General features: G+C 42.0%; 1 protein-coding gene across 3 annotated transcripts in view; it reads left to right on the top strand.

Moving 5' to 3' along the window:
• TAFA4 (TAFA chemokine like family member 4) overlaps window positions 1–16088 on the top strand; it is a 111921-nt gene that overhangs the window by 27645 nt on the left and 68188 nt on the right. For all 3 annotated transcript variants that reach the window (XM_073354808.1, XM_073354806.1, XM_073354809.1), the window contains exons 2-3: window positions 8640–8775; window positions 13698–13813. In XM_073354808.1, coding sequence (XP_073210909.1) covers window positions 8696–8775; window positions 13698–13813 — 196 coding nt within the window. In that variant the 5' untranslated portion in view covers window positions 8640–8695. The remainder of the gene's footprint in view (window positions 1–8639; window positions 8776–13697; window positions 13814–16088) is intronic.

Genomic DNA, 16088 nt, shown 5'->3' with positions numbered 1-16088 from the left:
TGAGAGGGTTTGTTTTGCTTAGAGGTTTTAAAAATTGCTAGTAAAGCCTGTTGTGTTCCTGCAGAAGTCTGAAAGGTGCTGGGAACTGTCTGCAATCTCTTTGTAACTGAATTTTAGGCCGTGTGCCTAGTTTTTGTGTGTGTTAATGTTAACAGAACATTTGTAGCTTCTATTACCTCACTGTCTGAAGAGCTTTCTTACTTCAGTTAGATGTAAGGTAGGCAGTTGGAAGTGATAAGGCCTGACTTTCTCCTCCTGTATTCTGGTGTAAATAAGGGGCAACTGTACTGAAGTCAATAGTTACCTGGTGTAAAATGAGAAGAGGATCAGGCCCATTGTATGAAGGGTACGGTGCTCTTTTTGTCCTCTTGCACACACAATCTCCAAATCATCTCAGTATTTATTAAAGGCACAACCCTGCCAGCCTCACCCATGCGGGGTCATGTCTTATTACACAGGACCTCTCATGTAGTAAGATACTACTCCGTGAGAGTCCAGTTGGCAGAATCTGGCCCTTAAAGGGCTTGCCTTTTACAGTGATGGGATATTGGGGGAATGTCTTGGAGTTCAACTAAGGAGATGTTACCCGAAGCAGAGTCATTTCCGTTTTCCTTTAAAGAGTATTATAGCACCATCTGCAAGGGACTTAAGGGTCATGGTAGCAAACCAATTCAACATGCTCTCTAGTAGCTTAGAGGACTTGCGCAGTCATTGGACGGATGAGATGAGGAATATCACGTAGGAATAGGAAGGTGTTATTACTGCTGTATATGGCATTAGTGACCCACTTACTGGAATGCTGTGTCCAGTTCTGGAGTCTGCCCTTCAAAAAGGATGTTGGAAAGGTTGCAGAAAAGAGGTACAAGTGTGGAAAACCTGCCTGACCGGGAGAGACTAAAGTTTGTGAAAGAGAAGTTTAAGCAGTGACTTGATTCCCATCCGTAAGTACTGACATGGAGGGAAAGATTTCTGGTAGGGGAGGGCTCTTTAATATTTCAGAATAGGGCATAATGAGATCCACTGGGTGGAAGTTGAGGCTGGACAAATTGAGCATAGAAAAGGTGCAAATTTTTCATAATGAGGTTAATTAACCACAGGAACGACTTATCGAAGGATGTGGTGAATTCTCCTTCACTTCAAGTCTTTAAATCAATAATTATAATAGACTGTCTAGCTCTCATCTAGCGTTGTATGGCTGTCTTTCTAAATGCTGTGCTCTAGCTCTAACAGAAGTTACCGGCCTGATGCAGGAATCACCAGGTGAGGCAGGAAGTCAGACTAGACTAGATGGCACCTTCTGGCCTTAAAAAAAATCTATGAAATGTGGTTGGGGTGGCTACAGGGGGCTAGATTGTGTCACAAGAACATGGCCCCTAGGAAAGGGCGACATGTTGCTTTTCCACTCCAGGAGCATAACAAGGAAAGAATTGTGGCTCATGGAGCCACAGTCCCCCTGCCTGTTTCACCCTTGCTTCTGGGTGGAAGGTAGTAACAGGGCTGGATTTAGGGCCAGGCAACCCAGGTGACTGCTTGGGGGCACCGGGCTTGGGGTGCTCTTTTAGTTGTTAGCAACAAAAGGGAAAAGAGAACTTTTTGAAGTAAAATGTTTCAGGTATTCCGTATGTGGGTTCATTTTTCACTAACCTCCTAGAATGTCCTGGACCTTTCTAGAATCTCATGGAACCTTCCAGGCGTTCTTAAAATTAAAAAGCTTCTATAGAGGATACAATTTTTTTTTATTTGCTTATATATGTCATGCATAAATACATTTGCACGGTAGGATCTGTAAATCTGTATCCTCTTAAATGTCTGCGATAAATCATGCATACAAATTGTTTCTCAACGTCATGAAATGGGCTACAAATGCAATAAAAAAATAAGGTATTCAAAAGTTTAACAAATGGAGGGGAGGGGCACCAAAGACGCTCCTTGCCTGTGGCACCATTTGGTCTAGGGCCAGCTCAGGGTGGTAAGTACTTCTCTAGTCGCCTATATTATCTGCAAATCATGACCCCCTTTGCCATGCGCTGCCTCAGCTCTGCCTACCCTCTCTTCACCTGCTCCCCAGGCTCCTGCTATGGGGGGCAAGGAGTAGGAGCTGTTCACCTCCTACATAGCCAAGACCAAGAGGATAAGGGACAAGGGTCTTGATCCCTTTTCTGCCACTGCACCAGTATGCAGGCCAAGGTCTTGGGCAGAGTCTTCAGAGACAGCCAGCTATGCAAGAAGGCCTGCAGGTAGGCGGGCCACTTGTCCAGTTTTAAACTGGGCAGTCCTCCTTTTGGATGGTTTGTCTCCTGTGCAGTACTGAAACAAAATGGAACGTGAGGTTCTGCCCCCGCTGGTGTGACCTTACATCACCATGCATGCGAGGACACACTGGTGGTGGTGGGCATACCATTCCTGGGAATATGTGAGTGGCCTCCCTGTAGTTCAGGACTGAATGGACAGAGTGGATCTTACTCGTGGCAGAGAAACGGTGCTCACAACATTTGTTTGGTGCCGGGGGGGGGGGGCATGACTGGAGGAGACTGACACCAGCACATTAATATGATTAATGACAAAACTTAATTTGCACGGATGGCTCATTCGAACACAAAGGAGAACTCTCAAATGAGAGGCTTTGCAGCAAGCAGGCGACATTGAGGGGATTTCTCCAAGGGAGAGGCTGGTTCTGAGTTAGAACAATAAGGAGTGAGGTTTCAGAAGGAGCAGTTGCTGCGTATTCTATAGATGAGAGTTAATGAGATTTTTTTTCCAGTAATGTCGAAAGTTGGAACGGTTTAATATCGCTTTGCTAAATTATGTATACACAGTCCAGGGCACTGCCTTATTTCACATCAGCCTGGGACAACTCTTTTTTACTATAAAATTGCAAAGAATTCCATTTAGGCCATTTCCGATATCTTAAAACACAACTGTAATTACAGCGAATGGAAGAGTCAAGTGGCTTTGCTGGCATGACATTCTTTGGAAATATGTTTCTAGCCCACTAGGGGGCACCCATGTCCCACTAAAGGAAGGCTGAGCATTGTGAAGTATCTGCAAAGTATTTTCAGACTCTGTTTGTTTTTTTTTTTTTTAACCTGCTCTTACTCTTTTAATCTGAACTTCGCCTCAGGATGGTTTGAAAGAGAAGTGATCGTATTATCTATTGCCTTAAAAATACTTGGTTTGCTACACATTAAAAGGAAATAACGCCTATGTGGATGGCATTAAACAATTGCAGACGTGTCTGACCAAATGATCTTAAATACAGTGAGAGAAGAATAGATTGCAACCCCCCCCCCCCCGTTGTATGAGTTTTGATTTATTTCAGAAATAAATGCTACATGTTAGTTTATTTCTCTTCACAGCAAAATGTTGTCAGTCACACAGGCATAGCTCTTATGTATGAGGACCTTCCCCCCCCCATGCAAGGTGCTGCATTCCCTCAGTTCCCATTGACGCCACAAGGAGGTGCTCTGCACCATTCATGATCAACTATGAAATACCTGGCGCTTATATAGATGCTTTTCATCAGTAGATGGCAAAGGGATTTACAAAGGAGGTCAGTGTTCTTATCCACATTTTACTGCCTTATCCTCCATTTTAGATGGAGAAGTGGAGACACAAAGGGATGAGATGTCATGTCCGAGATATCCAGCAGGTTAATAGCAGAGCTGGGGATAGAACCCAGGGTTTGGGACTCCTCGTGCAGTGTGGTAGCCACTAGACAAAATTGCCTGTCATTAGAGTCATAAGGAATGCTTGCTGCATTTAAAATCAGTTCACTGAATCAGGTGGTTTTAACTGGTGGAAACATTTCCTGAAGAATAAATTAGGTTTGGGATTGTTTTGAGAATTGCATCTTTGACACTCCGTTTAGATTACATGAAGAATTAGAGATGAGGGACAAAGTCCAATTAAATAACCTGGACTAATTAAAACAAACACACACAATTTTCTCTAGTAAAGATAATTAGGCCTTTGGCGATTAATAGCTAAATATCCACTACTGGTCACATTTGTTTAGTTCTAGAAATGGGTGGTCTCTCTTTAGGACAACTTGGACATTTTGTTTTAGCACTTTTAATGTCATGCCAGATGTTTTCCAATCAAACCTTAGCACTGAGCATGGATGGTTTTGAAATGTGTGGCCTGTAAAACTTGGACCTTAATCTCTTCCCCCGCCCCCTCCACTAACAAATTGCATATCTTGATAGCTACCCCCCATTATGCTTCATTTACTAAAATGTAATGGTTCAAAATGGTTAAATAAAGACCTTCAGTAGTTTAAGGAATTTCTCAGCTCTCATGCTGACAAATCTCCTTGTACAATATATGGCATGTGAATTTATTTCATTTATGCAAATTATTTTACAGAAGAAGAGCCTCTTAAGAGATGGGCCATCTGTCTCTGTCTCTCTCTCCCCCCCCCCCCTTTTTTTTTTTTTTTTAAATTGAGGACATATTGGGTACATTTCAAATTAAGGTCCTATTTATAAATTCTTGGACACCCTTATCTTTTAATAGCTCATTATAAAGGATGTTATAAAATGCACTGGTAATAACCTCTTCACAGATGTTAAAACTAGCTATAAAAAGATACTTTATAACATGCAACTATTGGCAGGAAAAAAGCCCACTTTTTTTTTTGTACTTCTGTTTAGTTATCTGCCCCCCATCACCATTAGTGTCTCAGCACCTCACAATCTTCTAATGTATTTATCCTTACAACCTCCCACTGTGAAGCAGGGCAGTGTTTTGCAGTTAGGGAATTGAGGCACAGAGGGGCTAAGTGACTTGCCAGAGTCTGTAGGGGAGCCGGGACTTGACCCATCTTATTCAGCCTTTGCTCATGCTGGTAAGCTTTTACTCATGTGAACAGTCCCATTGGTTTCAGTGGAACTACTCATGTAAGTAAGTGCTCACCTGCATGAATAACGGTTGCATAATCTGTTTCAATGTCATAAATGGAAGCTTAATGTAGGAATTAGATAAGTTCATGGAAGATAGCCATTGATGGACCTATTAGCCAAGATGGTAAAGGATACAAACCCATGCTCTGGTGTCCCTAAGCCTCTGACTGCCAAATGCTGGGAATGGGCAACGGGATGGATCAGCTGATGATTGCCCTGTTCTGTTCATTCCCTCTGAAGCATCTGGCCTTGGCCACTGTCCGAGGACGGGATACTGAGCTAGGTGGACCTTTGGTCTGACCCAGTATGGCCTTTCTTGTGTTCTTAAGTATTTATTAACACGACAGTAACATATGTGGAAGTAAAAAACCTTACGTTCTATGAAAGAACAGTTAAATTTCTGTCAATGTGCATCTAAGAAAACAGGTTGCTTGATTCAGATTCAGTTAATAGATGGATGGAACACTTACTCTGTACAACAAACCATCTTCATTTCACTGGTAGGCTAAAAAAGAATGAATTGTTGGACACCTGTTGTCTTGTACCATGTTGTTCAGGACAGGGAGTTGTCACTGGGTTCTGTAGTACTATTCTAGAGCATGAGGAGACGGAGGTTAAATGGACTTTGCATTTTCCATGTAACATGAGAGAGCTTTACAGTCTCCCCATTAAGTTAGGTTTTGAAATCAGGTTAATGAATAAGGGCATGATCTTACATTACTTACACATCTGAAAACCCCATTGAAAGGGTGCTCAGGGATGGCAGAACTGGGGTCCCTAGAGAGCCCTTCAGACTTACTGCAAACCCTTACTTATGCAAGTATATCAGGGGGCCAATCCTGCAAATTTCAGAGTGCCACTTACTGGTACTGAGCACCCACAATGCCCATGGGCCGGTTATTGCGAAGCACATCTCCAGTGAAGTAAAGGATCTGGCCCATTGAGGCCAGTTGCCATTAAGTCGCTTGCTACCTTCCGGGATCAGGCTCTGAGCCTGTAACTGGCCAATGAGAGTATCGTTACCTGCCCCTGGCACTGGGGACTGGCTGCATTAGAAATCCAGACTTCCCCAGGAGAGATCTTGACTCGGAAGGTCAGGAGTAATTGTATTGTTTGTGCAATCTGTAAACAAGTAATTGTTCTGCTGCTGAAAGCATTGCCACACCCGCTGGGTGATGCAAGAACCAGCATTAAAATCTGCCAAGGGGAACATTACTTATATGGAAAACAGGCACAAAACCCAGTGTCAGGACTAAAATCTTGGAATTTCTTTTAACATAATCAGGTGAGGATTTTTTTTTTTTCTATTTTCTTTCTCTTATTGACCTGAAGCAGCTAGTCTCGGCCCCATGACTGGATTGTGGCAATCCCGTCCCCACAAACAACCCCATTCTTTCAAGAAGTTTTGCATCCAGATAGCATGGGGAAGCCTTGAATTATGGTAGTGGCAGTGTCCTCAGTCTTTCTCTCTCTGTTTAGTGACTGCAAATTGGAATAACCCATACTTTGTTTTTCTTTAATCAGTAAACACACAGAGCAGGTTACAATAAAATTCTCTTTGCTTCTAGACAAACCTGCAGGATATATACACTACTACATTTGAGTAGGAAACCGGTATGACCTAAAAACTTAGTAGTATAGTATGGTATTGATTTCTGAAAGGGCAATGTAAAAATATCTGTCTAATTTGAAATGGACAAACATGTATCGGACACAAAACACATCAGTCATTCTCTCTTGTATTTAAAAAAAATCCTAGAATTTTTTTTAACTAAAGCTGAGAAGTTTGTTTTTTCTTCACTCATATTTATAGAAGAAATTATTAATAAAGACAATAGATCTTTGTCTTCAGATGCCACCTTACTAAAACCTTTCTTGAATAGAGTTGCTGCATTGTTTGGATGCAGGCACATGCCAATACTCTCCATGTTGGTCAAACAAGGAAGAGGAAGAAAGTGATTTAATTTGTAGCTTGTTATCCTGATATTACTTTAATTCCAACAATTTCTGTTTTTCTCACTGCAAACTGAACAGCAAAAGATCAACATTGCAAAGCATGGGCTTTCCTGCTCTGAGCATCAGCCACTGAAAGGCACCTGCTAACATGCTTTAATGACCCCAGAGATGCTATGCCCTCCAAAGGAAGGGTGTAATTTTGTATTTCTTAAAAGCAAATTCCTAATTGTTCCCATTGCGTAGCAAAATAAGAATAGTGGTGATAGAAGAAAATAAGAAAAGGTCATTTTGATCACTCGGTAGGCAAAGAGCACATTATTGTGAGCGCTGACAAATTACACGGTGTCATATTTCTGATAGTGGAAGGTCAAGTTGAGCCCGGGGTAGGAGAGAGAACAAATATAAACAATAAAAGCAAAGGGACTCGAATTTTTATGCGATGAAATTTTCAGCTCATTATTTTATGGAACACATGTCAATAAAGCTATTAGAGTTTCTCTGCAGAACAATTTCTTGAAAATGCAGCTTCTGGAAAAACACACTTATCAGCATGAGATCTGGTGACTGTCACTGACTAGTCCTGATAGCAGACCCGGAGAATAATGTGATCCATTGTCAAAATGTAGCCATATGCGATCCTTCGGAACCTCTGTTCTTTAGATCCAGGGTGACGCTACTAATGTTGCAGTTAATTCAAAATGGGAATGGTGCAAGGTGTCATAATTGCAACTTGGTTTCAGTAAATGGAGTGCTTACTCCCCACCCATCTCCTACCCCTCCCCACCCTGAAACTGAACGGGGATGGGGGTGTGGATGTGTGATGCTGTCTCTGAACAGCTGGGATTTGGCCAGATGTGGAAATACTGGAGTTCTTCCAGTATTTCTGTTTCAACTGGACACCAAATGCACCAGGAATTTCCCAAGAAAGCCTTTTTAGTGAGATTTCCAGCCCAATTCTGCAGGCACCAGAGGTTTGGGTAATTCCTGAAATGCATCTGAACCTGTGGGACTCCAATAGCCCGTGGAGAGTTTCCCCCTCTTCTCTGCATCCTGCATTGGCCCCACCCACATCGTAAGAGGGAGGAGCGGGCATGACAATGGGTGGGTGGGGAGGTGGCCCAGCAGAATGGAGCTCTGTTATGCCTGCATAGAAGTTACAGCTGCATGGAGCAGCTCTATCTTGCACTGGGGCCAGGTTGCTGAGGAACAGGGAGAGAACAAATGGCTCTCTGCAATGCTTAGGTGGGATGCAGAATGTGCCCCATGGTCTTTACCTGATGGAATAAGAGACTGAAGTCAAAGGGCCTGATCCAAACCTTATTGATGTCAATGGGATTTTTTGCAGGGACGCCGATGGCCTTTGGTTTAGACCCTGAGCAGGACAGGAAGCAGACAATGTTTCAGGTGATCATGGGATCATAATGCCATTCCTAGGTCCCAGAGGGGTCTGGAGCCCTTCCCAATCCCTAGAACTTGCTTGGTGGCTGGGCAGCCTTATGGCTATAAGGAACTACATGTATGATCAAATACTGTATTCATTGTATTTATTATTTTTGAATGGGATGATCTCTGCATAGTTAATCCAGTGATCTTTCAAAACTGCCTTGTAATATTTTCTCTGTATACTTGAAAACAGTTTTAACTAGCTCTCCAATACTTTGCTGCCTTTTGACTCTCATTGCATTGTAGATGGCACTGTAAAGCAATGATTTTGTTGACAGAACTCTATTAAACATCACCACTCCAAATTCTAATTGCTGTCTTATCTGGTTTCCTCTGCAGGTCCCCAGAGTGAAGGAAAATTTCTGAAATGCAGAAATGCTTGTTTGTAGCTGCAAATGGGAATTTGGAATAACTGTGAAAATCGCACTGAAATAATTGTGTTTGACTGGAACAAAATTCTTGCAAAGTCCCCAAGGTAAGACAACTTTTTATCTTTGGAATTGGCAATGAAGATTTGCCATTCTGGTTAGCAGTAATGCCCATTTGAATCTGTCAAAGGGAACAGACAACCCTTTAGCTCTCACCTTGCACGGGGGAAGGGCCCAGGCCCTCAGTCGCCAGGAAACAGGGTGTTGGCCATTCTCTGTGTCCAGACCCCTGCACATACCTGCTCTCTGCAATGATCATACACCCTTATCCCACCACCTAGATACTTAGAAACTGCATAGGGGAAACTGAGGCACCCCCACACTATTCAGAGGAAACGTTAAGAACAGTCCCGCTTCGTCACATCTCTCCCCCCTTTGAGACCGAACTGAGCAGGGTCACTTTAACTGAAATTCAAAGTCACCAACGTTCCCATGGATGCCCCAGCATCTCTCCCGTTCCTTGGTGGGAGTTGCACCAGGCCCTTCCAGTTTCACGCCCTCCCTTAGGTTGGGGGTGGTCGATAGCACTCGCATGCCGCATGTGGGAAGGTTTATGCGGCCCGTGCCCTTTTGCCACCCCAAAATCCCCCGGGGGTCAAACTGGGATCGGGTCTTCTCCCAGCGCTCCAGTCTGGAGGGCTGCAATTCGGGCTCTCTTGGTTAAGAGCCTGCATCTTGACCTGGGCCACATACTGTTCACTTCCAGAACTAGCATGGAGACATTCCTTTCTCAACAACCTTGTCTCCCCAACAAGCTGGCCAAGCACAGCCACTTGGTTATAGGACTGTTTAACTTTCTTAACAGCTTTCACCTCATTTTTGAGAGAGTTCTGCTGACATCACCTGCTGCTAAATGTGGTGAAATGCCCACCTCCTATTATTTAGTGTCATCTCACTTCAGTTTTTTTTTTCTTTTAAAAGAGATCTTTATACTAGTGAGTTGTAGACAACACCTTAGTCATTTTCTTATTAATGCAAAGGTTGTAATGCTTAACTATACAGGTACAGTTAAATTGGTACAATACCCCCTAGTGGCAATGCATTTATATCCGTCTAAAGGTGCTTTATATTGGTACAGCTGTTTCTATATGATAATGGGAATAAGCTCTGCTGGTATAAGGCATCTTTTATACCAGTATAATTGCATCCATAGTACGAGTTGTAACTACATTAGATTTTGTACCAGTATAACTATTTCATTTAGGGAGTTGATTTTTTTTATTATGTGTAGGCCAGGCCTCAGTGAAAGAATTTGTCTCATATTGGTCAAGAGGGCCTTGAACTGAAATCCTGGATTCACGCCTCCTCTGACCTTTGCAGGGGTTCCATATTCACATCTACAGCCCAGGCTCCTCTCTCTAGATCAGTACATTTAAGAACTTTTTGCCTTTTTTAGAGAGTAATTGCATGATACCGTGGGCAGCAAACTGCTCCTCCCTGCACTACCTAAAACTTGGCAGGTTGCGGAGGCCAGATTTTCAGCCAAGTCCAGCACTCCTAATTGGAGCCAGATTTTTAAAAGAGCTCAACTTCCATTTAAGCACCTACATGAGGGCTAGGTTTTCAAGAGTGCTCAGCACCCGGCTGCTTTTATCGAGAACAATGGAGAATCAGCTTCCTCCCTCAGTGAGAATAATGGGAGCTGCGGGAGCCGGAGCACTTTACTTAGATGTCCAAATGAGGTAGGAAGAATTTTCAAAAATCTGCCTCCTTGTGCCTGATTGTCAGATCTTGGAGACTCCCCTTAACTTCGCCTGGAGTTGTGGGTGCCCAGCAGTTCTGAAAATCAGGCTCCAAATGTTTAAATTCTAAGGGTCTAAGTCTGCTTTCAGTTACACTGTTGTGCGTCTGCAGGAACACCGCTGGCTTCAGTCATGCTCCTTCAGGTTTACAGCAGGGAAACTGAGGTCTGAATTGGGTTAGCAGCAGATAGTTTGGTCTGTTTCCAACGTTTATGCTCAGAACAATTGAATGATCTTGATGACCAGAATAACCGCATATATCCAAGCTACATATTTTGTGTGCACTATTAAACACCGTGCTAATCATGGGCTCCAGATCATGCATTCAGGGGCATTTGAAGCAAGGGAAGTGTGAAGGTGAAATTCTGCTCTCTGTTAAGCAGTGACTCCCCTTCGAAGACTATGGGGATAAATAAAAGAAGGATCTGGCAGTTATCTTAAAAGTTAACTAAAAGTTAACTAAAAGAAGTTATCTTGGCAGAGGTAAGCGGATTCTAAAGCCTAGCTGAGTAGGTTATTATTTTTTTTCCTGATTGCCATAGACTTCAACCAGGATCAGGCCCTAGCTGAAAACACTGATTATCCCTCTTACACCAGATTCACAGATTCACTTTAATGGAGTTGCTGGATTCAGACTGGTTTAAGTGAGAGGTGACTCAAACCCCAGACTGATCGGCGGAAATGGAGCTCCTCAAACTTTAACAGCTGGCCCAGTCCTGAATGAGTTCCACATGGGGAGTACTTCCAATGCATGGCCCAGTGTGAGTCTCCATTTTGTGGGTCTGATCCTCATTTACACCAAGACTCCTTTTACACCATTGTAGCTGTGTAAATGGGAATCAGGCCCTGTGTGTTTCCCCTTTTACAGCTTTGTTTGCACAGCATAACCACACACTGGCTTCAAGAGGCAGGTAGCTGCTTACGATAGGCAGACATCTCCTTCCCTTTAAAGAAGATCTTAAACTCTTGTCTGGCTGCTCTAAGTATAACTCCATTTTCTTAAATCAATAGACACTATTTACTTTTTAAATAGTCACCGTACAACAAAGATGGTTTATAAAAGAAATTTGCGGGGAGCGGCAGATGCTGCAAGGACAGCTGAGCAGGCACTGATCAGTTTACTTTTCACCAGTAAAAAGAAAAGGAGGACTTGCGGCACCTTAGAGACTAACCAATTTATTTGAGCATAAGCTTTCGTGAGCTACAGCTCACTTCATCGGATGCATACTGTGGAAAATACAGAAGATGTTTTTATACACACAAACCAGGAAAAAATGGGTGTTTATCACTACAAAAGGTTTTCTCTCCCTCCACCCCACTCTCCTGCTGGTAATAGCTTATCTAAAGTGATCACTCTCCTTACAATATATATTATAACAAGATCATAAACACCCATTTTTTCATGGTTTGTGTGTATAAAAACATCTTCTGTATTTTCCACAGTATGCATCCGATGAAGTGAGCTGTAGCTCACGAAAGCTCATGCTCAAATAAATTGGTTAGTCTCTAAGCTGCCACAAGTACTCCTTTTCTTTTTGCTAATACAGACTAACACGGCTGTTACTCTGAATTCTTCACCAGTGTATTTTTTTTTTCAATCGTAAGATAATGGGTGTTGCTAAAATATATTTACAACAGGCTCTTAGCCTGATGGTTTGTGATATTGCAAAGTACTCCTGTGAGCTGTTTGGGCCGCACCAATATTGCCACTAATGAAAAAGCAGAGAAGGAAATGCAGGAAAGGAAAAAGAGGCAAGTTGTTCTAAATGAGAAAACATGAGATCTGGGTTTTGATGGGGTATGTATTTTAAATGTTTAAAATCAAATGGAAATGCTTTCTCAAGCCGTTATGGTCGAGGTGTCCAGTTCGTGAGGTCTCCTCTTTATATAATTTGTAAACATTCAGAATGTTCGCCCACTTGCGTGATCTGATTAGCCTTTAGCCTTTAGATTATAAAGCCTTTAGATTAGATTACTATAGCCTTTAGATGATAAAGTTTGACTTTATAATCGAATAAACAAACTGCCTTGCAATTGCGTCGGGAAAGCTGAACTGAAATCTGCGCCAAAAAAAAAAAAAGGACCATGTAGTTTTGTGGTGTTCATTTTTTGAGTGGTGGTTTGGTATCAATAAGAATGCTCAAGGTAGACTTTTCCAAATCCCAACATGCTGGTTAACTGCAGATCAGGAGTTGCTGCTCTGAAAACCGTATTTAGTTCAATTTATGCACATCCATAAACTAATTTTGAATTCGTTTGAGACATTCTCGCGTACAGCATTTGCTGAAAAGATGGAATCTAAGGGTACAAGTGCACAGCACGCTCTTGGGTACTTTGTATAAATAATACATCATCATAATTCAATTTAAGAAAATGATCACATTACCTTTCCATACGATGAATGCTACTGTGGAAGCCATGGCAGAGGAATGAAAGCCGGGAAGACCTGGGCACTAACGCTGCCCTCCATTGGGCCTGATTCTGCCACCCTTACATGGCAATGTATCTTACTCCTCAAATAGTCCCATTGATTTCCTTGGAATGAGCTGTGGAATAATTTGCTACTCAGCATGAATGAGAATACAGGAATCTGACCTTTTATATTGCAGCAGTGCTGTGAGGAGCAGTTCCCCAACACCTTGATGTGGTAGGCAATGCTCGCAAAGCAGATTGCGGCCAGGTTTCTACCCAGGCTCAGCCCCCATTATTCTCAATTGGAGCTGTTGCATACTGAGTCTTTTGTAAAAAACCCAGCTACTTCACTTAAGTGCCTAAATGGGAGCTGAGCTTTTATTTTGAAAATGTGTTCTGAAAATTTATTAACTCATAAAGGGATTTTCCTGTTCTGTTTCTGAATCTGAGCTGGGTCCAGTTTAAGACCTCACCTGCTCAAAGTAACATTCAATCTGTAGATATTTAAATTTAATGTTGCTTTGAGTGTGCAAGGTTCTTACTTTTAAACCTCAGATTCACAGAGCCTAATGAAGTCACTAAGAACGTACATGGGTGTGTCAATAACCACTGCAGCGCTTCTAATGATGAAACACGCTTAGCAAGGAATTGATCCCAACCCAATTGTGAATTTGATTTTTGTCAGTATTACCTGGTAATAAACCATTTCAATCACTCGTCGGCATCTTTTCAGCTTTCCTCTTCCCAGAAGCATTTTTACACTGTTCCCTAGTTATATTGTTCTTTCACGCAGCTGCTTTCTTTTCTGCCTACAGGATGAGATTCTGTGCCAAATCAATGCTGCTATCTCACTGGCTCTTTCTGGTCTATGTGTTAATGGTGTGCTGTAAATTGTTGTCCGCCTCTAGCCACCATCCCCGAGGGCACACAGGTAGGAGCTTTTAAACTCATTACATGCCACTGAGACCAATTAATAACACTTGCAGAACGTTAGAGTCCACTTTTTAGCCATGGATAATTGATGAAGCTGTTGACAATGTGTTATAATCAGTGTGAAAGGTTAAAATAACAGCAAAAAAGAGTTGTTGTAATTTTATGTAGTGCTGTTCACAAGGCAGTTTTGGAGCAACTTCACAGTTGTTAAGATTTTGGGACTTTATTTTTTATTTTCCTTTTTTTTTTTTTTTTTTAAAATCTTAAACAATTATACGGATAGTTTCTGTTAATGTAGGCCCTTATCAATGGAAAGATTCCTATTGGATCAGGCCCTTAGTGCTACCCGAGTCAATCCTTCCATTAAATTACCCATACCCTTCTTGTTAAATTAATCCTTACTGTATATTATCCATTTCCCTAGCATGGGTATTGAGGCAAACAGTGAGAAGATATGATTTGAATCAGAAGAGGAAGTTGCTTTCTTGCTATGTTAGATGGTAGCACTCTTATCTCTAAATGAGAACCTCAAGTCTGGCTCAAGTCTGATTCCCAGACTTGGGCTCATTCCCAGTGCTAACTCTGCTGTTCAGTACTAAAAAGTGGAGCTTCATTTGTTAGAGGTTCCATCTTTTAGGTGAAACAATACATTGATGATCTTCCTAAGACTCTTCCAGTGATTTGTCCAGGTGGAAGCTAAAGGATCCCTGTGTTCTTGCCAAAACCTTCTCTAATTAAAACAAGTTCCAGCAACCTGGATTTGAACTCCATACAGCTGCTGTATTTGTCTACATGCTCATGCTAATCAGCATTGTTGCGTCTTGAAGAGTTGTACAAAGCACTAACTTGGATTTGTACTATAAATAACAATCAGCTGCCACCCAGGTATCACCTGGGGTTCTCCAACATGTGAAGCCTCTTTATCAGGCTGCTATGTGTTACCTGGCACTGTTTTTGCAACTTGAAAACATTGAGTGCACTGATTGATTCATGAGCTATTGCAATTTAACCTTTCTGTTGTTCAGAAAAGGTCTCAAGCTCACTTTGATGCCTGGAGTAGTAGGATTTATGGGAAATTAAACAGAAAAGAAACGGTAAACATTAGTTATTTGAGGACTGATATTTGCTGGGGAAAACTGACATAGCTCCAGTCATGTCAGTAGGAATGAACTGATTTACACTAGCTGTGGATACGGCGTAATATGTATGGTTGGATGTAAATCTGATCTGAAACAGACGTGATAGCTTGGTAGTACGTGTGCTGGAAGTGCTTGGTTGCTGCTGCTTGCACCAACTGATAGATGACCTTCTAATTAGGTAAGACACACTGTAAAATGTTCTGTACCTGGCTAAAAAGTTTCAGCACTTCAGTTAATTGAACATCATAGGATGATCTAGTGCTACCCTTGTCTCTCAGGTAGTCCTTTTCCTCCTCTGTGGAAATGGCTCACATTACAGGGGAAAGATTGGTTACAGACAATTGCACATTGACCAAGGGAAGGATTGGATGCAGACAATTGAGTGTGGCCTCTCCTGAAAAGTCATTTCTGAGCAGCAGGTTCCTGATCCGACCCAACAGTTGAATTTTCTTTCTAGAATGCAAGAAAATTAGCAGTCGGAAAACACGCTTCTATAGATGTTGTCATTCAACCAAGAATTCAATCACAGCCTTGTAAAAATTAGCTTTTTCATGCCTTTTAAACTGCACTTTACAGACAATCCCAAGGGAAATACCTGTGACAGGAAGAGAACATCTATTATGTGTATGCATGATGGGTGTTTATGAAACAGTGCAAATGATGTCACTTTGCATGTCAGAATAATTAATTGCATATTTTGAGTTGACAAAAAAATTCTTTCTCTCCATATCAAGCAGCTATTGTAGAGTATAAGCAACCTACTTGAAAATTACATCAATCTGCTTAAGTGGATCACTCTTGGGTTGGTCCAAGACACATACAACTAATAGACTCTTAAACTTTTGCTTTTTATGATAAATTAGGCCAGAATCTGTGGTGCGAACTCAGGCAGAGCTCCCATTCAACTGGAATTTGACCTTTGTTTTATATAAGACTGTGTATTTAAGTGATTAAACTTATCTATTGGTACAGAAGCAATGACCCAATTCTTGGGTGGAGGTCTAGGAAAACATCGATAGGCTGCTTTCAAAGTGGCTGGGAGAAAGTGTTAACCATGGAGGCACTGAGAGGGCATAAGAACAAATTCAACCTTTCATCTCAGTGCAGAAATCGTCCTTCGCCCCTTTGTCAAAT

The sequence above is a fragment of the Lepidochelys kempii genome, chromosome 7, assembly GCF_965140265.1.
Source record: "Lepidochelys kempii isolate rLepKem1 chromosome 7, rLepKem1.hap2, whole genome shotgun sequence".
NCBI lineage: Eukaryota > Metazoa > Chordata > Testudines > Cheloniidae > Lepidochelys > Lepidochelys kempii.
This window is presented reverse-complemented; position numbering and strand designations above follow the sequence as displayed.